This window comes from Mauremys reevesii, linkage group 11 (genome assembly GCF_016161935.1).
Source record: "Mauremys reevesii isolate NIE-2019 linkage group 11, ASM1616193v1, whole genome shotgun sequence".
NCBI classification, from domain to species: Eukaryota; Metazoa; Chordata; order Testudines; family Geoemydidae; genus Mauremys; species Mauremys reevesii.
In genome coordinates, this window is record NC_052633.1 from 59,520,150 (window position 1) to 59,545,593 (window position 25,444).

General features: G+C 39.4%; 1 protein-coding gene across 1 annotated transcript in view; it reads left to right on the top strand.

Annotated features, from left to right (window-relative positions):
* ZRANB3 (zinc finger RANBP2-type containing 3) overlaps positions 1-25,444 on the top strand; it is a 108,351-nt gene that overhangs the window by 49,570 nt on the left and 33,337 nt on the right. The window contains exons 7-12 of the mRNA XM_039493783.1: positions 3,574-3,745; positions 6,323-6,451; positions 12,954-13,073; positions 13,705-13,824; positions 14,475-14,654; positions 17,511-17,663. Of these exons, the coding sequence (XP_039349717.1) occupies positions 3,574-3,745; positions 6,323-6,451; positions 12,954-13,073; positions 13,705-13,824; positions 14,475-14,654; positions 17,511-17,663 (874 nt within the window). The remainder of the gene's footprint in view (positions 1-3,573; positions 3,746-6,322; positions 6,452-12,953; positions 13,074-13,704; positions 13,825-14,474; positions 14,655-17,510; positions 17,664-25,444) is intronic.

Consider the following 25,444-nt stretch of genomic DNA (forward strand, 5'->3'; position numbering starts at 1 on the left):
AGGGGGAGTGAGGCTCATCAGGGGGCTCCTCGGTGCAGGGAAGGGATGAGGCTTGGCGGGAGAGTCTAGGTATGAGGGGGTCTGGATGCACAAGGGTTGGGCTAATGGGGGAGCAGCTCCCTGTAGTGATCTCTCCCCCTGTAGCTGAGGAGCAATGGGTGCAGGAAACTCAGGGAGGAAGTCCCGTCCTCCCCAACACAGCCAGGGCTAACAGCTGAGCCCGCTGCAGATTAGGAGCCACCAGCTGTGTTTTCCCCAATCCCGGCACCTGCCCCACAGTGATTTACCTCTCTGCTGTCTGCCCTGGGCACCCAAAACATACTGCTGGGGAGGGTCACATGACCCCTCTTGTGGCTTCCTTTTGCTTGCCCATCAGAAAGTTATTTTTGTGGGGAAGCAAAGAAATCTGTGGGGACATAAATTCTGCGATGTGCAGTGGCGCAAAATTCCCTCAGGAGTAAATTATCTATTCAAGGGAGCGAAGAAAGTAAATATTTTGAGTTCGTTTTAAAGCTAGCTTTAAAACTTTGGAGGTTCTGGCCCCCCAGTCCTGTGCTAGACTACCTATCCTACTATTTATGTCCCTCATCACTGATCACCTCATAACCACTAATGTATTGTATTCTCACAACACTCCTGGGAGATGAGGAAGTATTGCCCTAATTTACAGATGAGGAACAGAGACACAAAATGTAAATTTTCAAAAGCACCTCAGTGTCTTTCCACTGTGCCAGACTCACACGGGATAACTGTAGCTGAGCTGGGAATTGAACGTAGGTATCCTGAGTTCCAGTTCAGTGCGTGCTCGCTCGCTCTCTCTCTCAGATCAGTTTCTCTAGATGTATTCTAAAAGTAGAAAAGAAAGAAGAGTTGGTCAGAAACAGATTTGCTAAGAAACTGTGGTTAAATAATTTTTTTTTGCAGAACTTAATTTATAAAACCTTGACGTACCACAAATTCATTTTGTGTCATTCTTAATGATTATCTTTATCACTGGTGTGGTTATGTTAGCTCTCAGCTTTATGCACATTTTTGGAAGCTCAGACTTGGAAAGACACATTTCTGTTACTTAGCGGAATTCATTTTGCCAGATAACTTGACTTTCGCTTGGATGGCATTCTTATAAAAATTCATATTATAAGGTTCCATTTTCCCAAAGCAACTTTTTGTTTTACCCCCTGGCTTATGTATTTTTTTTCAGCATTTGACTTGAGATGCCATGAAACAGCTTTGTCTAATATCCAGACAGAGTAACTTTGTTTTTTCTAAGGTGTTTTGACCATGTGAATGTGAAATTTTCACACCACAAATGTGTGTGGGATGTACATTGTGGTTAGCTATGCAATTCTGGAAAATGATTTTATTTTTGGAATACCGTAAATGTGCAAAACATCAAACTGAGAGACAATCTGGTGTGCGCAAAATAAGTAATTTTGTCTTTATGGCCTGAAATAAAAACTTCCTGTGATATTTAAGCTTGATTTTAATATTTTTATACTGTACTTTCCCTGCATATTCTTCAACTTGGGTATTCATGGTCACCTCTTTCTGAAGGTAAAGAGGTCTGAAGGGAGTCTGAATTTTTTGCCTACCATTTCTTGACTTAACTTTCCCCCTCTCTCACTTATATGAATGAAATGGTACCACCTTGACTCTAACTATGACAGAAAAAGTGCCTTCTTGGAATTGTGTATATATAGCACTGAGTAAATACATATGGGGGAGAGGGACAGGAAGTGTGCAAATAGTGGTGTAGCCAGCATCTTCCTCATGAATATACCATCCTCACAGTAAGATCATACTTCACCAGCTCAGAAGTGAGTCCCTGTGTCTCTTCCTAAGTTGATTCTAGACGGCAGAGTAAAATGCTGCTGAACTGTAAATTCTTTCAAATGTTTCCAATATACTCCTATCCTGGGCAGGTGTGTGTTTGTGCAGCTCTCCAAAGTTGATGAAATCTTGATGGAATTTGTTATGCTGCTTGTCCTGCTCATCTTCTGGCCAGCATGATAGAAAAGGAGTGAGAATAAAGGAAAAAACAGAAGGGAGGGGCAGTGTGGAAGACTCCTTTCTATCGTCCCTGCTGGTTAAATAGCACTAAGAGGGGTTCAAAAGAGGTGATGCATGGGGAGTGTTCAGATGGAACATTGGGGGCTCAAAGGTTACCTGGCAGTTGGGGTGACACTTAATCATTCACTCAGGGAACAGAGACACTTAAGGAGGAATGTGGGTTGTTAAAACTCTTGGAGCAAGAGTAATATTTTCTTAATCTTTGACTTGCCTTCAGCATTTCTTAGGACATTTATAGCAACAGAGCCAAAACAGTGATCATACTCTATATTGGCTGTGCTGCATTGGCAATCAGGAAAGTACTGTACCAAACTACCACCTCCCCGTCTCTGCACTGGGCACATGTTCTGGTAGCACCTATTTCTCTTTGGGTCAGTCTTAGACACCCCCACCCACCCTTTTGCTTATGCAGATCCGGAAGCCACTGACACAAAAACCCAGTTGCACACAGAAGAGTTCTGAGATCATTTATGCAAAAGAATATTAGGCAAGAGAATGGGTACAAGCCAATGGGCTGAAAGGGGATGGGGGGGGGCGTAAGGCAATTGAACAGCAACAGTGAAACAATTAAAAAACAATCCCTTCCCCCTATGATGGAGTAGGGAGTATTAACCTGGTAATGTTGCATGGGAGTTTTACTAGTTTACTGTCTACATTGATACTAGATGATGGTGGGATATAAGAGTGTGAGTTCGCTTGAGGGATGATAATTGACAGCCAGCATGTAACTTGAGCCCAGGAGTGGGGTTGGGGGCCAGGTGACACCTTCTGCCCATGGAAACTAAACAAAGGCTGGAGGAGATGCCAGGGTGTGTGACTGGGTGAGACTGCTGGAGGGGGTTTCAGTTTGGAGCTGGCTGGGGAGACGGGGGAGGCCCAGAACCTGGGTTTGGGCTCCCCACCCCCCAAGATGGACCTGACTGAGGGGTCCTGTTTTCTGTACCTACAAGCTCTGTTTTAGACTGTGTTCCTGTCGTTTAATTAAACCTTCTGTTTTACTGTCTGGCTGAGATTCGCAGTGAATCGCAGGAAGTGGTGGGTATGGGGCCCTGACTCCCCCACACTCTGTGACACCCCCACCTCCAGTGGTGCCAGAAAACTTCACCCCACTTGATGCCTCCAATGCACAAAGCTGAGATGCACTAGCCTAGACATGCTGCTCCGTGGCTGGTCAATCTGGAGCTCTAGCCTGGGGCAGGGCCACAGTTTAATATGTGTTGGAGAGGCTCCTTGGGTCCCCTTATCTGCTGGTGCACATTAAAGCTGTCCCTAGACTGCTCTAACTTGTTCTTGGCCACTTTGGTTCCTGCCAGCCTCTAGGATTGTGGAGAGGCAGAAATAAAATGGAGAGCCACCTGTGCCTCACACCCAGGTACACTGAGTATGGCTCTGGCACACATGGGTATCTTGCCCCATGTTATAAAATCCAGTGTGTACTAAAGAAATGGATGATTCAAGTTAGCAGAACAAGTTTCATCACCCCTCTCACCTTCTCATTCTCAGGTTTTTTGGTAAAAGAACTCTATGGGACTGCAGAGGGGCTTCAAACTTAGATGAATTACATCAGTTGTTAAGTAACATAATGATCAGACGTTTGAAGAATGAAGTTCTAACCCAGTTGCCTCCCAAAATTAGACAACGCATTCCATTTGATCTCCCAAAAGCTGCTGCTAAGGTGAAATGACTCTCATTCAATATTTTTAAATATCTAACAAGCTTGTTGCTAGCAGTAATATCTAATAACTGTGTTTACTATCATTTTTTATCTGAATTATTTGGAATATATTTTGTACATAAGGAATATGAATTTATATATAGTGTATGTTTGTTATATATACACATAAAAATAAAATAATGGGGCATAGGTTTTATCAACATGGGTATGAGGTGGCTGCATTACCAATGGGTAGTGAAGCCACAAGCGAGTTATGAAGCTTGCCCCAAAAGAGCCATACATAATACACTGCAATGTAGTCTGCCACATACAGTAACTACATTAGAATGTGTTAGGATTTTAAATAAATTATTGGTATCATATAATAAAATACATGTGCATACACACCTCTCTCTTACAGGACCTGATCCAGCTCCACTGAAGTCAGTGGCAAAGTTTCTATTACCTGAAATGGTGCAGGACCCAAAACTCATAGTGAAGGGTTTCCCTTCCACAAAAACACTTCACTTTATAAGCAGAATTTTACTAATATTAGAGGTGCACAAAAGATCCCATCCTCTTCATCCTCAGAATGTCTGGTGTGGAGGGTGGGGACACTACAAGGCTGTATCTTCACTCTCTGAAGAATGGAGAACAAGACTGCCTCTTCTCTCCCTATTGGGAATACTTGCATCAAGACCCTGAAGCCAGGGATTTTTACTCATACTTTCCTCAAAGAGAGAGGTGATAAATGCTGCATTTTAAGTGGATTAACATTATCTGGTACCAGTAGGTAACAAGTACTGCATTCCAAAAGAATACTTGAACTCTAAATGTTTGTTATTAAAAAAAGAAAATTAAGCTTCACTATGAGAGGAGAATATATTGAAGTAACTGCAGTTAAGGTTCATTTTTATTAATTTGAAATGTCTCGTATAGACTACCTTACAAAATTGTCTAATTACGCTTATTAGCACTTTTAACTTACTCTCTCTCCTATATTTTGCCAAATTAAGTTATGTTACAAAAATTCAATAACCACTCAGTACAAGAAATTTAATCTGCATATTTGCAATGACTACAATACTTAAAGTACAGTAATACATTTAGTTGCCGTGTTTATTGGGTAGCTCACTGAAAGAAATTTCATACACAATTAGTTCGTGACTTGTGTTTTTATATTAACCAGCAAGAGTTGCAGTCTTTTTCAAACTCTCACGTTTTATACATAATCAAATATTCTGATCTAAAATTATCAACTTCAGTAACTTTCCCAGGGCTTAGTATTTTGTCTTTTGTCTCTTTGTAGTGTACATTCTAATCTGTCAGGAATTTTATTACAGTTAAACCAATAAGTTCTTTAATACATCTATGGGACAACCAATAGTTATAACAAAAAAAAGTCTCCTTATAGCAGCCCATCCAAAGACCTAGCATATCCATCCCAACAACCAATCTCTTCCTTTAATTCCCAACAATAAATGTGAGTGTTGTGGTGTCCCCCGAAAGCTAACAAATCTGGGTTCTAGCAGACCGAGAGGTGAGAGCATTCCAAACCCGACAATTCTTCAACAGAAAATGCCTGGCCCGCACCTTTCCTCACATTTTCTTCTTGCACAACCAGTGCTCTGGTGTCTGTGTTCTCTGCGTGATAATGCACCACTTAATAAGTGGACAGTCACATTCAATTTCAGTTTCAGAGCACTCTCAAACAGTACAGCGTGTTGCAGTAAAATAATCTCGAGTTAACATATGCATGAGTAAACTGTAGCAAAATGTGCATCCAAAAGAAAAAGACTCTTCTTGCCGTTTATAAACTAAAGTGCTCTTGTCTGTGTAGCTGCTACCTGAGCATCTAGGCACACATCCAGATTCAAAAATACAACTAGGGATGTCAGTATAATCTCTGCTATCCTTTCTAATAACCTTAATGTATAACCCTTGAAAGGATTTTCAGTATGATCCATCAACTGGATTTTCTTTTAACTTTGTGGAGAGTGTATAACCCAAGGTTAGGATGTGACCAGAGTACCAAATAGTTATATCTGTTAAGTATTTAAGAGCACATGAAAATCAGCATAAATGACATTAGATAAATAAAGTAGAATTAATGTTTTTGTTTAGTTATTTGTAACAAAGGAAAATATCATGAAGGATTGATAGCTGATTACATTGCATTTTTATTTAAATAAGTTTTGTCACATCATCTTGGCTGATTGACTAAAACTAAATCTTACCATTAATGTTCTTTGTTACATGATTATATTTTCCTGATGCTCCACTTTCATATGTAATTAGAATTCTTTTTGCTTGTTCAGTATTTCTTCTTAATAAAAAGTGCTTACTGTTTGATTTATGATGTTAACGGAGTGAGCTCTATTTTCACCCATAGCTTGTCACAAGTTTCTGTTATTGGTAGGAACATGTGACTGACCTGCTGCTGCACTGATGTTTTTCTATGAAAAAGGTGGCATCTTTGAATATAATTTCCTTCCTTACCTTTCCTTTTGATAGGAAGATGGGACATGATTCACAGAAGCAGTAATTGTTCTGCCATTTATATTGTACTTCTAAACATTTTTCTTCCCTCCCATTCAGGAGCTGAATACCAGCTTTGAAGAGTGGGAGAAATTAATGAGGGCTCCAAATTCAGATGTCACTGAAAGCCACTTTGTTCAAGTCATGGGTCTGATTACACGCATGTATAAACAAACTGCCATTGCCAAGGTAATGAAATCTTTTTATAGTTTTATTTAAAATATGTATTCAATCATATGTTTTAATTATCTCTTTTTGTACTATTTTTATATTGTGTGTTTCCGATGTGTAATCACTTAACTAGTGGACTCTTCATGCTTCTTCACAGAATTGGGACAGTTGGGCATTTGGGTGGTCTTCAGTCACTATAACGTCCCACATTTTTTTAGAGGTGGATAGCTAATTGTGTGAAATGTTTTTGATGGTTGTGGGTTTAATAAGCACAAAATAAAACTGGCTGGTGGAGTAATAAATTGGAAAAGGACTTTAGCATGACTTCTTCAGTCTCAGAATTCTGAACAGTATTATCTGGTGTTTAGCGAGACGAGACTGCTTGAACTTTCAGTCTGACGTTCTGCATTGAATATCTTATCTGTCTTCTTAGATGCTAACAATGACAATGCTTGCGCTTTGACCAATCTTAGGAGTCAGTTTCACTAACAATTTGCTCTCACTACTAAGTTTTTTCCCCCTCAATATTATGTTTACAGGAGGCTGTGGCTCCTTGTCCTAACATCTTTGAGAATTTAAATAATTCCTTTCTTTTGTTTATATTTCTCCTGGAGCTCAGAGCCCTCAGGCTAACTTGCATGGCCTTCCTAATTGTTCTTCAAAACTCTACAGATCGTGATGGACAGCCCTTCCACCACGCACTACATAAATGGGCAAGGAGGCACACACTCATCATCACTGTGCCTGAAAATCATCAAGCTCTGTATGTGGTGCCACTAGCATAGGATAACCCAGAGGGTTCTTCACCTCCTGGGTATCATCAACAACCTGGGGAGGAGACAGTTGGTCACCACTCACAAGTAGTCTTTGAGGGACCCTGGTGACAGACCTGTTTGCTATCATCATCAACACCAACTGCAAGAACTTTTATTCCAAAGGGGTATGAATCTGAGGTTGTTACTGGACACCTTCCTTGTTCAGTGGCTCCAAGACATCTTGTATGCCTTTCCACCAATCCCCAGGGTGATTTCCAAAATCAAAGGAGACAAAGTCACGATATTTCTTGTAGCTCCGTACTGACCGAGGTAGTTTTGGCTGACAGACCTACTACATGTCCATCTGTCTCTGATCTAGCTCCTGGAGTGCATGGTCCTGGCCAGATACTCCACCTGAACCAAAGTCACTGGACCTCTGAGCATGGCTGTTGGCTGACTGAATACCATCGACCAAGATTGCTTCCTATAGGTCCAAGAAATCCTGGCATAGAACAGGAAAGTATCCACCAGAAGGATATAGCCATTTAAATAGAAGAAGTTCATGATAAGGGCAACAAAAATGATTAGGGGTATGGAACGGCTTCCATATGAGGAAAGATTAAAAAGACTGGGACTTTTCAGCTTGGAAAAGAGATGGCTAAGGGGAGACATGATAGATGTCTGTAAAATCATGACTGGTATAAAGAAAATAGATAAGGAAGTGTTGTTTACTTCTTCTCATAACACAAGAACTAGGGGTCACCAAACAAAATTAATAGGCAGCAGGTTTAAAACAAATAAAAGCAAGTACTTCTTCACGCAACGCACAGTCAACCTGTGGAACTCCTTGCCAGAGGATGTTTTGAAGGCTAAGACCATAACAGGGTTCAAAAAAGAACTAGATAAATACATGGAGGATAAGTCCATCGATGGCTATTAGCCAGGATGGGCAGGAATGGTGTCCCTAGCGTCTGTTTGCCAGAAGCTGGGAATGAGCCATGGGGTGGATCACTTAATGATTACCTGTTCTGTTCATTCCCTCTGGGGCACCTGGCACTGGCCACTGTTGGAAGACAGGATACTGGGCTAGATGGACCTTTGGTCTGACCCAGTAGGGCCATTCTTATGTTCCTATATGGCCAGCCCATCGTGGTCTTGACCAGATCCAGGCCTCAATATCACAGATCCTTATCTATTGCACTTATAAAGGACAGCCTCTTGTTCATCTCTACTAAAGTATATTTCATAGCAATCTCCACTTAACATCCACCTGTATCATCATGCTCAGTTTTTTCTCATGGTATCAAAGTTTCTTAAAGTGCTGTTATGCACCTACCCACTGGTCAGAGAACCTACTTCTACTTGGGACCTCAGTCTAGTCCTGGCACTGATGGACCTTTATCAGATTACTCCCTGCACCGCATCTGAAGATGATCTTCCTAGTGGCTAACGCTTTAGCCTGGAGACTAAGTGTTAGGCAATTATGGCCAAGTCTGAGTCCCTATACAAAATTCCATAGGGACACGGTGGTGCTAAGACTTTACCCATCTAAACCAGCCAGTCAGCCTGCCTGTTTTCTTCCTGATGCCATACTTGGCACCAAAAGAAAATAAATTAAACACACCAGATATATCCAAGACTGTTGCTTTATAACACTGATAGGACCAAATTGTTCAGACTGTTGCCCCACCATTTATAGTCATGGGCAGGTGTTCTGAAGTTCAAGCCCTCTCCTCACAGAGGATACTGGAATGGATTACAAATGTATCTCGTTGTGTTAGCTGATGTAATAATCCCAATAAACATCAAGGCTCACTCCATCAGAGCTCAAGCAACATCCTCAGCCTGGTTCAGAAACGTACCAGTTTCCAATATCTGCAAAACAGCAACATGGAGTGCCCCACTGACCTTTGTCAAGACTTATGCATTGGACTCATCTGCCAGAGCTGATGCCAAATTCATCACTGTTCGACGGACATAGCTGAAACTCCTCATTCCCGCCATCCTGACTGCTTGCCAGTCACCTGCAATGATATTCACACTGACACATACGCAAGAACGAGCAGTTACTTACCCTTTAATTGTCATTCTTCGAGATGTAGTCAATGTGATCCCATGACCTGTCCTTTTTGGGTTTCAGATTGCAAGGGAAAAGAAGGTGGGTCTTGGCTGCCCTGCCCCAATGCCCTTGTATGGGAGTACAAGAAGGCACAGGGCTCATGCATAGCCCCAGGGCACACTACTATTAAAAAAAAAAATTCATGCACATGAGGTGGACACCAACAGTGGGATCAGCTGTGACTAAATGTCTTGAACAGCCATGATTACTGGATGATAGGTAACTTTTTTTCAGGGGGACTTGTACCCAACCAATGGATCATCTAATGAGGGACTTGAAGACACTGAGGAAAGTCACCTTAAGTGGGAACCTTTATAAAAGGAGGACTTTCTTACAGGCCATTTTAGAGAGAGAGGAGACCAGGCCCAGAAGGCAAGGCTGTGGCAGTAGCAAAGGAGGGTCTTGGAACCCTGAAAGGACTGACCAAAGCCAAACGGACTCTGAGTGGTGAGGAAACTGAGAGAGGGGTTTGCATGCAGGTTTTTACTATTTTTCCATAGAGCTATATAGCTTTTGTGTGTTCTTTATGAGTAAAGGGTGATAATTTTAGAAATTCCTTTGCACTGTCTTTATGACTCTTGCATTCAATGTCACATAGTCCCCAACGGGGGTAACAGTAAGTCAGAGGATCAACAGCTTCAGTGAAACTTTGTGAATGTTCAAGAGCTGCTTGGGAGAGCTGGCACAAGTTGCAAGGTCTGGACAGTTGGGCGGGTGAAGTTTTCTCTCTCTGGGTTGGGTGCTAGTTAGAGGATGGGTCCTCGGAGAGTGTGCCCAGAGGTCCAAAGCCCAAGACAGTGCTTAGATTCTGCTCAGACCCAGAAGCCAAGAACAGGTGATATCCCGTGGGTGAATCCTTGTACACTAATCTGGTGAAGGTTGTAACAAAGTTCCAAGCTTTATTCAATAGCTAACTAATCATCTTATGCCTAGGTTGTTATTTGCGTACTGTTAAAGCTATAGCAAGACAAGGCTTTCTTTTCTTCCCTTTCCAAAAACAAACTTCCCTCACATCTAAGGGCTTGTCTACACTACCCACCAGATCGGCAGGCAGCGATCAGTCCAGCGGGGCTCAATCTATCGCATCTAGTATAGACACGATAAATCAACCGCTGAGCACTCTCCTGTCGACTCCGGTACTCCACCAGAACGAGAAGCGCAAGCGGAGTTGACAGGAGAGCATCAGCTGTGGACTTACCACAGTGAAGACACCATGGTAAGTAGATCTAAATACGTCGACATCAGCTACGCTATTCACGTAGCTGAAGTTGCATATCTTAGATCGACCCCACATGGTAGTGTAGACAAGCACTTACCTAATCACCTTCTGGCTAACGTGCTTTTTGTGAATGTGAGAATAGTGCAGATTTTGCCTCCAGACCAACCTTCTTAGGTTAGAAGCTAGAATGGATTAACAGATTTTTTTTTTTTAGATAAAAAGAAATCTAACTTGATGAGGCAGATATAGTGGGGAAACCCTGCACGGTGGTTGATAGTCATCCTGCCTGTCAAAGCAAATAAAGAGAAGGAACTCGACACTGATTAAGTTGTTTCAAATTAGCCATGGGAAAATAATTTGCCTTCCTACTGTGCCAATGTAAGGTTATTTACTGTATTTCACTTTCCTTTCTCTTGCTCTCTCTCTTGTTTTTTTAAAAAATCAAAAAGCAAGAGATACATGGCACAAAAGAAATGTTTTTAGGTTAATTTGCATACTGGTAGGCCCTGTTAAAAATCAAATTCCTTTTGTGGGAAAAGTTCTTAGTAGAACTACAGTGAGGGTATCTTCAGACTTGTTAAAATACTGTCAAAAGCAGCATGTAGTTACCTTTGCCAACTGTGGAAAGAGAATTCAAATAAGTATTACAATAATTGTAAGTTAACCTTATATGTGAAGCTCTTAAAAAACAATGTAGCATTTACTGCTGTAAATACTTCGAAAAGGTAAATCATAATAGATATGCTACTTAGGCCAAAAGAAACTATATTAAAAGTTCTGTGACTTAGTCTATTTGCTATGGCAACATAGCTGAAGCTTACCTGAGTGCTCTTTATTTTATTTTTAGAGAAACTTGAGATACAGTTGCAAAATATTTGAAAACTTTTATAATACTTATGCTTTTGCATCACATTGAATATTTATAAAAATTATATTTACTCGTCTGTATTTTCTGTTGTTGAAAATCCGAAAAAAATCCTAATTAAATATTGTTTATAGCAGTGAACAGCAAAAACATTTGGACCAAATAATTGAAAGAAGCTTTCAAAATTGCTTTTTGAAATAAATTAAATCCATTTACTTTCTTTAAACACATTAGGGTCAGGGGAGACTCATCTGAAATCTCAACACAAGCCCAATTATAACATTTTTATATAAAACCACATCTGTTTCCTTAGGTCTTAAGATGTAAAAAAATTGCTGATTTCCAAATCAGCAATCTGGAAATGACTGTTGCTAATCAAATCACCAGTTACTGAGCCACTCTTTCGTCTGTTCACAGGTAACTTTATTGTTGCCTAATTTCAAATGGTTTAGTGTGTGAATCTGCAGGCTGCAGAGTTCAGTGAGAATTGATATTTGCATTTTTACTACTGCAAGTTTACCTCCCTCAAAATTATCTTCCTGGTCCTTTGAGTCCCTCCAAACAATCTGCAAAGCCACTACTGCACACTCCTTCAGATCCCTTCTTAGGAACCAAAATAAACTGTCTACTACAGCTGCAGTACACAGCTAGTCTTGTGTGTCCATAACATGCTCGTATTACTGTTTCCCCAAATTCCCTTCTTAACCTTCCCTCTCTCCTGCCATTTGTTTTACGAGCTGCATGTTGTCTTAAACTAAGATTGTAAAATTTTTGGGACAGAAAGTGTCTTAATATATGCCTGTATAATGCTCAGTACAGTGGAGCCCCAACTTGGCTGTGTCTTCTCTTTATTACTGTAATACAAATAATTCATAACTAACCAATGCTTGGCACAAGTGTGATAGACAAAACTTTAGAACGTTTCTCTGATACTATCATTCATTACTAAAAGAGCCACTTATTTAGGTAATAAATTAATCTTTATATTAATGATATTAAGGTCAAAGAGTATAGCCTTCTGTATCAAATACTTAATAGGAATAATCTTCCACTGATACTATATCAGTACCAATATCATATTAATAATTTTTAAATTACTCTAGTTTGCTAAGTTTTTAAAATATTTTGCAAGCCTAACGTGAGTAGAAATAGGAAAAAGTAAATTAGATTATTCTTTCAGTTTTAATCAATGGTGTTAGGGAGACAGGTGCAGATTTTTTTTAATGTATTGTTTTTGTTGGTGTCCCTTTAAATATCTCTAGGACAGAAATCAATTTATATTCATTAGATTGTCAGCATATTAAATAATCAATCTGAGTTGTCATTTAAAAATTGCATTTTAATCCTTAACAAGTACCACGAAACTATCAAACCATGAAGACAGTATCTGGAAACGCTTTTCTCTGTTAGAACATGACTCAAATGATATAAAAAATAGTTAATTTTCTTTCCTCCTGATAAAGTCTACATCACAAAAGCTGTTAAAGCAGAAACCATCACTATCTGAATTTTTTCGTATAGTCTATAGAACTAATAAAATTGCACCATTTCTTGTATTCTAGGCAGGAGCGGTAAAGGACTATATCAAAATGATGCTTGAGAATGACAAACTTAAGTTTCTGGTTTTTGCTCACCACTTAAGCATGCTCCAAGCTTGTACAGAGGCAGCCATAGAAAACAAGGTAATTTTAAATGCTCTTCACAGAGTTTAAAAATTACCCCTTCCAAAGATTATATTATTAGTCCCCAATCCTGCAAACACTGAGGCATTTGCATAGCTCCTTCAATTCACAGTTATTCATGTGAGTGTTTGTGGGATCAGGGCCACAGTCAGTATTGAAAAGATCTCGGTTGTAGAATAATTTTGGGAAATAATGTAAACACTTGTATCTGGAACAGTAAATCCCAGATCCCTTACCATTATACTATTGTAGAGTAAGTCCTTTAGGTCATTGCTAAAATAGTGTACTATAATAGCTCACAAAATGGTGATTGGAATTAAAGAGAATATGAAATAATGTGCTTTTCTTCTGTAATGCTTTCCATTTTAAGATTCCCCTTTGCTTTACAAACATTAATAAATGAATTAAACCTCATTGAACTCCCATATGGTAGGTAAGATGATTATCCCTATTTTACAGATAGAAAAGACTGAAACACAGAGGTATTAAGTGATTTGCCTGTGGTCTTCAGTTAGGAGTAGAACAAAGCTATTCTGTTTCCCAGTTTTTTAATAGTGTCCAAAAAAAAATTCCTTTTATGTAAATTGTGGGAATCATTATGTAAATTTTCCATTATCCTGGTATGTTGTAGGCACGTTACATTCGGATAGATGGAAGTGTTCCTTCAGTAGAAAGAATCCATCTTGTCCATCAGTTTCAGAAGGATCCTGATACTCGTGTGGCCATCCTGAGCATTCAGGCTGCTGGTCAGGTAAGGTTAAAAAAAAAAGTAGATATTGGACAATGCAATTTGAAGTATAACTGTTCAATGGAGCAGTCATAAAATTAACAATCCTGTTTTGCTTGCAACAAGAAATAAAATGCCTTGACTCACCTTAGAAAAAACCCCAACATATATCTATGAACTATCTGCTGTCCAGGTCACCCAATATCTGAAGAAGAGCTCTGTGTAAGCTCAAAAGCTTGTCTCTCTCTCAGCAACAGAAGTTGGTCCAATAAAAGATATTACCTCATCCACCTTGTGTCTCCAGTATCTTATCTTATAAAAATAGTTTACATTATTTGTAGTAAAAGCAGCAAAGAGTCCTGTGGCACCTTAAAGACTAACAGACGTATTGGAGCATGAGCTTTCGTGGGTGAGTACCCACTTTGTCGAATGTGGGTATTCACCCACGAAAGCTCATGCTCCACTACGTCTGTTAGTCTTTAAGGTGCCACAGGACTCTTTGCTGCTTTTACAGATCCAGACTAACACGGCTCTCCCTCTGATTATTTGTAGTAGTTCCCTTCTGATGTTCAGTCAATCACTGAAATTTACTTGTGTGTTCGAAGAGTCACATCTTCTCTGTCTAGCATTTGAGTAATCAGTGAATCAACACTGCTTTTACTAATTTTGTTTAGGGTTTAACTTTTACTGCTGCCACTCACATCGTGTTTGCTGAATTATACTGGGACCCTGGACACATGAAGCAAGCAGAAGACCGAGCACATCGAATTGGACAGTGTAGTTCTGTAAATATCCACTACCTTATTGCAAAAGGAACTTTGGATCCTCTTATGTGGGCAATGTTGAATCGCAAGGTATATATTGAAATAAAACTAAGTAATCAACAAAGTGTTTGTGTGTCTGGAATCCACAGTATTCAAGGATGTTTGCTGTTGAGGATTCTGTAGAGGGGCATTGTCCTAATCTCAGAATATTAAACCAACCAATATATGTACAATTGCAGGGGACCAGAATGACAATTCTTATTCAAAACTAACTTTCCTAATTTCTGCTGTCTTTTCCTAAAAGGCAAAGATAAACCTGTTTTGTTTTTTAAGATGCAAATAGGGAAGAAAAGATCACTGAAGGTTTCAGTAAGATTCAGCAGGCTGATGTAGTAGTAGACAAGATAAACATCACAAAACATTTATTTCTGTCTTTCCATTATCAATTGTGAAATTGGGATGGCTTGGATGAAATTGTTTTTGAGACAACTGTTCTTCATCCTGGAAAATATTAACTGAAACTTCTATTAGAAAACTACAGAAATTGAAATTTGGAAAGATGATGATTTTAGAAATATTCACATCAAAATTTGGAAAGAGAGTTAACAGCTAGTTGTGATAGCTTAAAAATTCCTTACATATGACAGGTACCAAAGGACTGGAAAGAAGAGATGTAGGAAGGATGCTGCAAGTAACCACTGCTCTCTAAACCTGACTTAATTAAGGGAAAATACTAAAATGGCTAGGACTGCATTGGTTGGTAGTCTTCATCTGCAAGATAGACATTTGCATTAAGAAAGATTATACACCAAAATTCTAATGCATTACACTAAAAATTTAGCCCCTTAAGGGAATATTATTGTTATCCATTGGTTGTGTTTGATTTGTATTTTTTTTTGTGATGTCAGTGTTCTTCTGGGCTTTATTCAGGGTAAATGGATTAGCTATAGTGCCACAATTGATAAGCACTAGCTGTGCCCACAAAATAAACTCCACTTATATGACTCACCAAAATGAGATGCTGCTCACAATAGATTGTCCAAATACTGGCTCCCACTTAGTGGGATTTAAATATGACCATGGGCTCTGCTAGGCTCTTGGACTTGGCTCCCTCTTGACTGGGTCAGGTCCGGGGAAAATCAGTGGTGATCTCTCTCAAACACCACTTACTTGTGGCATCAAAATCAGGTGCAACTCACAGTAAATTGTGCAGTTCTGTGGCAGTCACTCTCTTATTTTACAGGAGGAATAAAATAATTCGCAATATTGACATTTAAATTATCATCAATGGGCATCTGAATTAACCCCTCACTTAGGTGAATGAGGGCACTTCACACCTATCTGGTCTATTGTTTCAAGCTATTTACAGGCTCATCTAAGCTTCATTTACTCTTTCCACATTTCTATGTTTTTCTTTGCAACCATAACAATTAGAGATTTATTTAAAAAAACAACAACAACCTGAGACTCTAGAGTACAAGATGATAGCTTCAGAGAAGTGCTGGTATGACATATGGATATGTACAAGCTGATGTGCACTATTTTGTCTTTTTTTTTTTTTTTGTCAGAAAGGCTGCTGAACATTCTTAAACCCACAGCAACAAAGAATCCTGTGGCACCTTATAGACTAACAGACGTTTTGCAGCATGAGCTTTCGTGGGTGAATAGTGGGTATTCACCCACGAAAGCTCATGCTGCAAAACGTCTGTTAGTCTATAAGGTGCCACAGGATTCTTTGTTGCTTTTACAGATCCAGACTAACACGGCTACCCCTCTGATACTTAAACCCACAGGTTAATTTCCCCGACAACAACCCAAGAAACCATCTCTTGTTGCTGACATGCTTGTCAGTAACTGCTCGGTCTTTTTCGAAAGAGTGACTGAGAAGGTGATGGCTGTTGAATTCCAGGCATATTTGGATACCCAGCATCCTTGATTAGTTCCACTCTGTGTTTGGCCTTCTTTTGAAGCAGAGGCTGCTCATCTCAGATTCATGATTGATTTTCTGCTAGCTTTAGATCAGAATCAGCTGATTATTTTGATCATGCTAGACCTTTCAGTAGCTTTTGATATGACTGATCCATGTGTTGTTTTGGTAACTAGTATGTGTTGTTCATATGTCTACAATTGCTTTCCAATATGTCATACCTAGAAAGACATGTGGCTTTTAAAGTTTTACATTGGGATTTACAAAGGAGTCTAAGGAAGCCAGGTACCTGAATCTGAATTCCCTTAGGCTTCTTTGAAAATCCCAACATTAATATTGCCTTGGCTACATTCAAGACCTGCTCCTTGAGCATTGTACAGATGGGTCTCAATATTCAGACAACACCTGCCACTTAAGGATTCCACCACAGCATCTGAAGTCAGCAGTTAACAGTGCTTTTACTTCAGTCATCGCTAGGGTATGGAATTTGCTCCCATCTCTTCATTATCTTGTATATGTTTTTATTTTATTGCCCAGTGCCCTGTGGCCTTTGGAATGGTTAAGGCAGATTGTAAAAAGCACTAGGTGTTAGCCCCCTTGCAGGCTTCCTCACACTAAGGGTAGGTATTAGCAAGGTGCCTCTCAACCCTAGCTATCCTGAGAGGCATCGCAAGCATATTAAGGCTTTGTGAAAGGGACATATGTTTTTAAGTTTTGTAGTAACATTAATCAATAAATATTGACTTCCCCCAACTGTCCCACTACCGAGTCATCATATAGCAATAGATTTCATCTTGGCATCATCTTGGCCATCTTGATAGAGGATTTGAAGGAGTATCAGATGGTAGCCTTATAGATCTTCAGTCAGTTGTTTAAAACATTTTTTACTTTGAATTACTAAATTGTGTTCTGCACTTTTACAGTTGCTGAGTTATGTTTGAAAGGGAAGTAACACTTAGTAAACTTGGGCAACTAAATTTACTCCAAAGTGTCAAATGATTAAATCCCTCTGTCTGCAGGCCAAAGTTACAGGCAGCACATTGAATGGTAAGAAGGAGAAATTGCAGGCTGAAGAAGGTGATAAGGAGAAGTGGGATTTCTTGAGTTTTGCTGAAGCCTGGACCCCGAACGAAAGTCTTGAAGAGATCAAGAATGAAGTTTTATTCACTCATGTAAGACAAGATGGATATATATCTTCTTCTATGCTCTTCTTTTCTAAAATAATTCTAATACCTAGTCATTAATTGTGCTTCAAATTAAATGCTAAACTGCCCCTATTTGAAAAGAGTGAAGCCTGGGAAACAGGCTTTTAGATTATTACTTGTCCTTTTCTCTCTCTCTCTCTCTCTCTCTTCTCCATCCACTTCTTCCTCTTTTGGTATTGATTTTTTCTTGTTCACTTTGCTGCCATTTCTCCTTTTTAGAATGGGTTGATGTGGGACTGTACCAGGTACCTATTTTCTTGTCTAGTTTCATTAGGTATGCTGTCTTAGTGAACCAGTGAAATTATTAGACTGTAGAATGACCTCTTGAGGGAAATAGTAGAAGCACCATCACAAAAGACATTTAAAACTAGTCTGTAGAAAGTGCTCAAGAATATTCTGTAGAATCATGTTGTCCATTCCTACCAGTGCAGGACTGTTCACAAGCCTTTTTTTAGCACTGGTCTCAAGGAACATTCTGGTGGTTACAAGCACTTTTAGTTTATAGCTTAATGCTGAGTAGCGTGTTATAATTACAGTTAAAATTGACCAAAGTCCATCTCTACAATAAAGGATCTAGCTCTGTAATCCATTGTGTCTTTTAAATTATCGCAACATGCTGTTTCATTCATATGTATCTAAAATGCTGTATATTGTATGTTCAATCTGACTCAGTGAAAAATTGGGGTGATGCTAAATGACATTAATCTGGGCACTCATAAAAGAGCATCATATTGGGGATGAACGTATAGCATCCTACTACCAACTAAGACAACTTAAAATTTGCATTTGTTGTTAAAAGCAAACAGATACATTTATTAATTTCATGAACGAAGAAATAATAAATGCAAATAACCCAATTGCCTTCTAAAAATATCTGATATGTCTGATATACCATAAACTGGTATATCTTAACTTTCTCAGTGCTAGTTGAAGGGAGGTGAAGGAAAAATAAATCTTCCCAAAGACTGTAGTTGATTTAATGAGAAGTTTGTATTTAAGAAGAAAAGTTTGAATTTCTCAAACAATAGAAGAAGCTTGTATGTACAGATCAATTGTTTGAGCTTTTCTTAAGATTTCACAATTTTATCATAGCTCTCCAGTGAAAATTATATTACTAAAGCATGCAAGTAGCTTTGCTGCCCTGTTAGGCTTTTTATCTGCTATCATTTGATATTACAAAAAATCCATGTAGCTCAATTACTACAAATATCAAGTTTCTAGAGTATTTAAGATTTATATGCCGAGTTCTTCTATATGTGAACCATCTACATAATTTTCCTGTTGCTCTTTCTTTCAGTGAGTGATTGGTTGAGAGAGTCTCTCACAAAATGTACAAGCCACTTGTTATGAACAGTTATTCACCTGATAGGAAATAAAATTGGGACCTCCACATTATGATGAATATACACTTCCTTAGTGCTTTATATTTGTTCACTGCTTTCATATTCCAAAGTATTCCCAGAGCCCTTTGGTGAATATTTTCAAACTTGACTAGTGATATTGGGAGACTCCATTTTTTTGTGTACCTAATCTGAAACACCTTCAAGAGGCCTGTTTCTTAGAGGATGGGTGCACAGCACTTCCTGACAATCAGGTAGGGTGACCAGATGTCCCGATTTTATAGGGACAGTCCCGATTTTGGGGTCTTTTTCTTATATAGACTCCTATTACCCCCCTCCCACACACACGCACCTCCTGTCCTGATTTTTCACATTTGCTCTCTCGTCACCCTACAATCAGGTTTCTTGAAGGTGTCTCTAGCTGGGCACCCAGAATCAACAGTCACCTTTGCAAATCTTGCTCTTTAAATATACTGAAATTACTTCACTTAACACTGAAATGCCAGCCACCTCTGCAATGGAGTGTTCAAATCAGGTTTTCATACCAATCAACAGTACACAAGACTTTAGGACAGGAAGTAAAAACTACTATATGAAATTGAAACTGGAGTTTAAACTGGCAAAATGTAATTGCCCACATTGACTCTTGCCAGGAAACCAGAGCTAATACATCTACCTTTGTGAAAAGTGCCAAGAGTGTTTTAATAACGAGAAGATGGCATCTCCTGCAGTACAAGGTTGATCAAACAACATACAGGAACCTTGATCAGTTCAATTAGTGGTTCTCAACCTGCAGCCCATGGAACACTTGCAGCCCAATAAGCACAAATCTGTGGCCCATGTGACATCTTCGGGACCATACAAGTAGTATATATATTGTATGGATGCAGATAACACAGAGAGAGCTGCATATGCGACCCACAATGGTAAATAGGTTGAGAACCACTGATTCAGAGGAAAGAGTTTCCTCCTGCTGAATCACCAACACAACTTATTGCAGCCCCCATTACTTGGTAGAACTCCAGATACTGTCTAAGTCCAACCCTTCTTAGCGTATGAATTGTGATATGTTCATAGCTCAAGGTGGTGCATCTGCAAGCCAAGAAAATAACTTTTTTAATATAGTAAATAGCAGTAGGCATGTGACTACTGTAAAAATATAATGATCATAGGATAATGTGAAAAGGCAAACTATCCTGAAGAGTAGCTGTGCTTTATGGAAAACTTTAAAAAATGTTGTCTACCAACACCAGTTTGATATGTCATATTTCTCTACATTTCTCTTACTCTGGCCTTCAGCGTGATACACTTGTTCTTGAAAAAGAGATATTTTTTGTCTGACAATTCCAAATGAACCTAAAATATAATCCTCTTTTTGACATCATAGACAGTTGTTCTGGAAATGACCCAAGACCTATACTCTAACAAGTGTCCTTAATTATACTGGCAGGAAGACATCTGCAGGAATTAGAATTAATAATTATTTACTAATATGTGAAGATATGAAACTCCATATAAGTGTTATTTATTATTACAATATATAAACAGAATTGTTTTCAAAGCTCAATATTTTTGCAAAATAGCCAAAATTCCTCAAGGCATCAGTACTCAACAGGTGGTTTATTCACTGTCTAGTTGTTATTTATTTAATATATAAATAATCACCCACTTCTGGATTGCCCAGAATAATCCAGATAGCTGAGGTTGGGTCATTTCATTTAATAAACTTGCATTATATCCCTTCCTGCTGTTCAGTCTTTAAACTGTTAACTAACTAGTTGTTATGATATCACTCTGAGTGTTTTTCAGACTATCAACAAATGTCCTTCAGAATCTGGCCTATGTTTGGTAGTAAGTTTAAATGTCTCAAGTACGGGGCTGTTTGTCCTGAATGTGCTCCACTGTTGCACTTGAGGCTTTTATAACTTTAGCTACAAACTTTTGTAAACTCCATGTCCAACTGATTTTTGCTAGCCAGTCAGTATTTAAAAAAAACTAGTGATTAGCTCAGGACAACAAAAATGCAACAATATTTCAGTTCTAGTTGCCCTGTTTAATAATGTTTGCCAAAGAGCGTAGGGAGAGGGTGATTTTCATATTCATGTTTTGAATTTTCATTTATGGCATCACTAGTGTTAATTCTTCTAGGTCATTTTTGATTCTTCTGGTTTTCATAGGCTATGGTGTAATTCAAGCTTCTCTTCATTTAGCTACTTATAACTGAGTAACAGATTTCTCGTGACTCACTTCAGCATGCAGTGCTTTTTATTCCTCTTCTCTGAGATTCATCTATTTTGAAGTTTAGGATTGATGTTATAACGTATTAATGAGCTCCTTGCAGTGTTTTCAATTGAGATAGGGGTTCTGCTTTGATCAGTGCTTGTTATTGCTTGCTGCTATTCTGTCTAATATCTGTTGTAGTTTTGCTAGATTTCTTTCTTCTCTGTTCTATTTCTTTCATTTTGTGTTTAGTCCTGACAATAACACAAAGATTGAACAGCCCTAAAAGACAATTTAACAACTGTTCTTTTTCTTTGAAAGAGCATTTTTAGAAGTTATGTCCTGTACACTGGTCTATACCATAGACCAGGGGTAGGCAACCTATGGCACGCATGCCAACGGCAGCACGTGAGCTGATTTTCAGTGGCATTCTCACTGCCCAGGTCCCGGCCACTGGTCCGGGGGGCTTTGCATTTTAATTTAATTTTAAATGAAGCTTCTTAAACATTTTAAAAACCTTATTTACTTTACATACAACAATAGTTTAGTTATATATTATAGACTTATAGAAAGAGACCTTCTAAAAACGTTAAAATGTATTATTGGCACGCAAAACCTTAAATTAGGGTGAATAAATGAAGACTCGGCACACCACTTCTGAAAGATTGCCGACCCCTGCAATAGAGCAATACTACTATCCAATCCAAATTATATTATGGATTTTGGCTACCACCTTCAAACTTGGCCATGTTTATTTATTTTCATTCTAGTAGATTAAAGGGTCTTAATTGGTACCTGTTTTTGGTTCCTTTGGTAAAGTTTGATCATGAAGCCATTGACCAATTTATAAAACAATGATCTAGGCCAATATCAAAGAGATTTGTCCACGTACTTCCCAGGAAATCTTCCTCATTGTACATCTGCTTTTGAATCAATAGACTTCTTGGGCAGAGCTTGGTCAGGGCTAGATATCAGAAAACTTACTTGATATATGTCTGGTAGCTGATGTGTGGCCTCAGAGAGGAACCTTGTACTTTCTGTGCTTTATTGCTTCAGGCAGCAGCAGCACCTGGGTTACTTGTAAGTTCGAGTTAAGCACCATGATCAGAATATTACTCATGATGTTATTATCCTGGTTCTTCATTCATCATTGTCTTATGCAACTGTCAGGGTGTCAGTTGGTGCCATTGCATCTCCCTGATCTGTAATCTCTCTTACTGAGGCTATACTTGTGCTATATCATTTTATAGTGTAAAAACTGGCCTTGAGATGTTATCTGGCTCAGTCTCAGTTTATCACTCTGTGTCTTCAACAGCAAGTTGCCTCAAGTAATACAGCTATTACTGTATTACTGGGATGGGGATTTTAAATCAGTGGTATATAAGCAATTTTCACTGCACATTTAGTTTGATAAAAATGCTTTGAGATACTAGTTTCGATGGTTCAGGATTTTTGATAGTGTTTATGATTATAAAGAGTTTTGTCAAAATAAACCTCAAACAAGTAAATACACTTGATCTGACTTTCAGAAGTCCTGAGCACTGCTTATGGGTACCAGATGACTCTTGGTACTGAGACTCCAGTGTCTGGATTACCATTGCTTCCTGATACCTCAAACTTCTCAGCCTTTTTCTACTACGGCCTCCCTATTGGAGGACATTGAGGAGGATGAAGGAAACATTTGATCAATCTCCCCTTTACCAGTGCGGGATTCCCCTCCACATCCATACAGGAAGCCATACTTCAGCCAGGATCCTCATCCATGACAGGGATGGTGGGATCAGCCCTGAGTGCCACCCTCTCTTTCATATTGGCCCCCCCAATTGCTATACTGGGATCCTTGGGCAGCATATTGGCAACAATTTGCAGGACCTCCAGCTCCATTGCACTGAGAGGCAAGGGTGACACAGTCTCCTCTACCAAACCCCCAACACAAGGAGGCCTTGAAGAACAGGAGTCTAGGGTGGTTAAGAAGGCCACCCCTCAAACTTTTATTTCATCCTCATCTCCAGACAAGGCAGTCATGGCCATCAGTGGCCAACAATTTTTTCCCATTCCTGGACTGCATGAAGAGGGTGGCTGACACCCTTCAGATACCTCTTGAGGAGGTTAAAAACTCTCAAAAGTTCCTGGACATTCTGCAGTGGAGAAACTGCTTGGGAGTCACTTGAAGTGGAGCATCCATAGGGACACTATTCAAGGAAGAAGAAGAGGATAGTCACCCAGTTCAGTAACTGTGGTTCTTCTTCAAGTGATGGTCCCTATTGTATTCCACTGAGGGTTATGCACGTGCACCATATGCCCGGAGCTGGAGCTTTTCAAAGTAATGTTGCTCAGCAGTACACACATGCACTCTTTTATATTGCCTTGTGGTTTTTCCAAGGTGATAAAGGGTAGGGTGGACTGTCCATGTCTCCAGTTCCTTTTCACTGCCACATTTTCAGAGAAGGAACTGAGGATGGTTTCCACACACGGCCCTATATACCCTTCAGTGTGTGACATGAGATTGTATAGCGCACATGCATGGGCTGAATGGATGCTGCTAACATAAAATCTCCAATTAAGGGCTCGTGAAGTGCATGCACACCTGAAGTGGAGCACCCATAGGAACAAAGTTCTCAAAGAACCACAGATACTGCACAGGATGAGAGACCTTTTCATGGGTTCGTATGTTGTTTTTCAGGTGAAATGACCCATCATTAGCTTTGATGGCTTCCACCCTGATCAAAAAGGCCTTTCATCTTAGAGGTACATTTCTCAAGACCTTGAATTGAGCTACTTTTACCACCTGTCAAGAGGTGATGCTGGCCCCCTCAGTAGAAGGATTGTCCAGTGTTTAGAATGCTGTCCTGGAACTTGGGAGACGGGGGTTCAGTTCCTAGCTCTGCCACAGACTTCCTGTGTGACCATACGTATTTAGTCTCTCTCTGCCTCATCTCCCATCTGTAAAATAGGGATACTAGTGCTTCCTTATATCACAGGGGTATGGTGATAATAGAATCATAGAAATGTAGGTCTGGAAGGGACCTCAACACATCATCGGGTCCAGTCTCCTGCACTGAGGTAAATCTAGACTATTCTTGACAGGTGTTTGTCCGGCCTATTCTTAAAAACCTCCAATGACAGGGATTCCACAACCTTCCTTGGAAGCCTATTCCAGAACTTAATTATCCTTTTAGTTAGAAAGCTTTTCCTAATGTCTAACCTCAATTTGCCTTGCTGCAAATTAAGCCCATTACTACTTGTCCGTACCTTGAGTGGACATGGAGAACAATTGATGACTGCTCTCTATAAAACAGTTCTTAACATATTTGGAGACTGTTATCACATGCCCCCTCTGACTTCTTTTCTTAGGACTAAATATGCGCAGTTTGTTTAAACTTTCATCATAGGTAGGTTATCTAAACCTTTTATCATTTCTGCTGCTTTCCTCCGGACTCTCCAATTTGTCCACATCTTTCCTAAAGTGTGGCATCCAGAAATGGACACAGTACTTCAGGTGAGCCCTTACCTGTGCTGCGTAGCGCAGGACAGTTAGTTCCTACATCTTGCGTACAACACTCCTGTTACTACACCCCAGAATGACATGAAGTCTTTTTCACAACTGCATCACATTGTTCAATTTGTGATCACCTATAATTCACAGATCCTTTTAAGCAATAATACCACTAGCTAGTTATTCCTGATTTTGTAGTTATGCATTTAATTTTTCCTTCCTAAGGGTAGTACATTGCACTTATCTCTACTGAATTTCATCTTGTTGATTTCAGACCAATTCATAGAATCATAGGATTGGAAGGGACCTTGAGAGATCTAGTCCAGTCCCCTGCACTCATAGCAGGACTATTATCTAGACCATCCCAGACAGGTGTTTGCCCTACCTGCTCTTAAAAATCTCTAATGATAGAGATTCCACAACCTACCTAGGCAGTTTATTCCAGTGCTTAACTACCCTGACAGGTAGGATGTTTTTCCTAATGTCCAAGCTAAACCACCCTTGCTGCAATTTAAGCCCATTGCTTGTCCTAGCCTGAGAGGTTAAGGAGAACAATTTTTCTCCCTCCTCCTTGTAACAACTTCTTTATGTACTTGAAAACCGTTATCATGTCCCCTCTCAGTCTTCTCTTCTCCTAAACAAACACAGTTTTTTCAGTCTTCCCTCATAAGTCATGTTTTCCAGACCTTTAA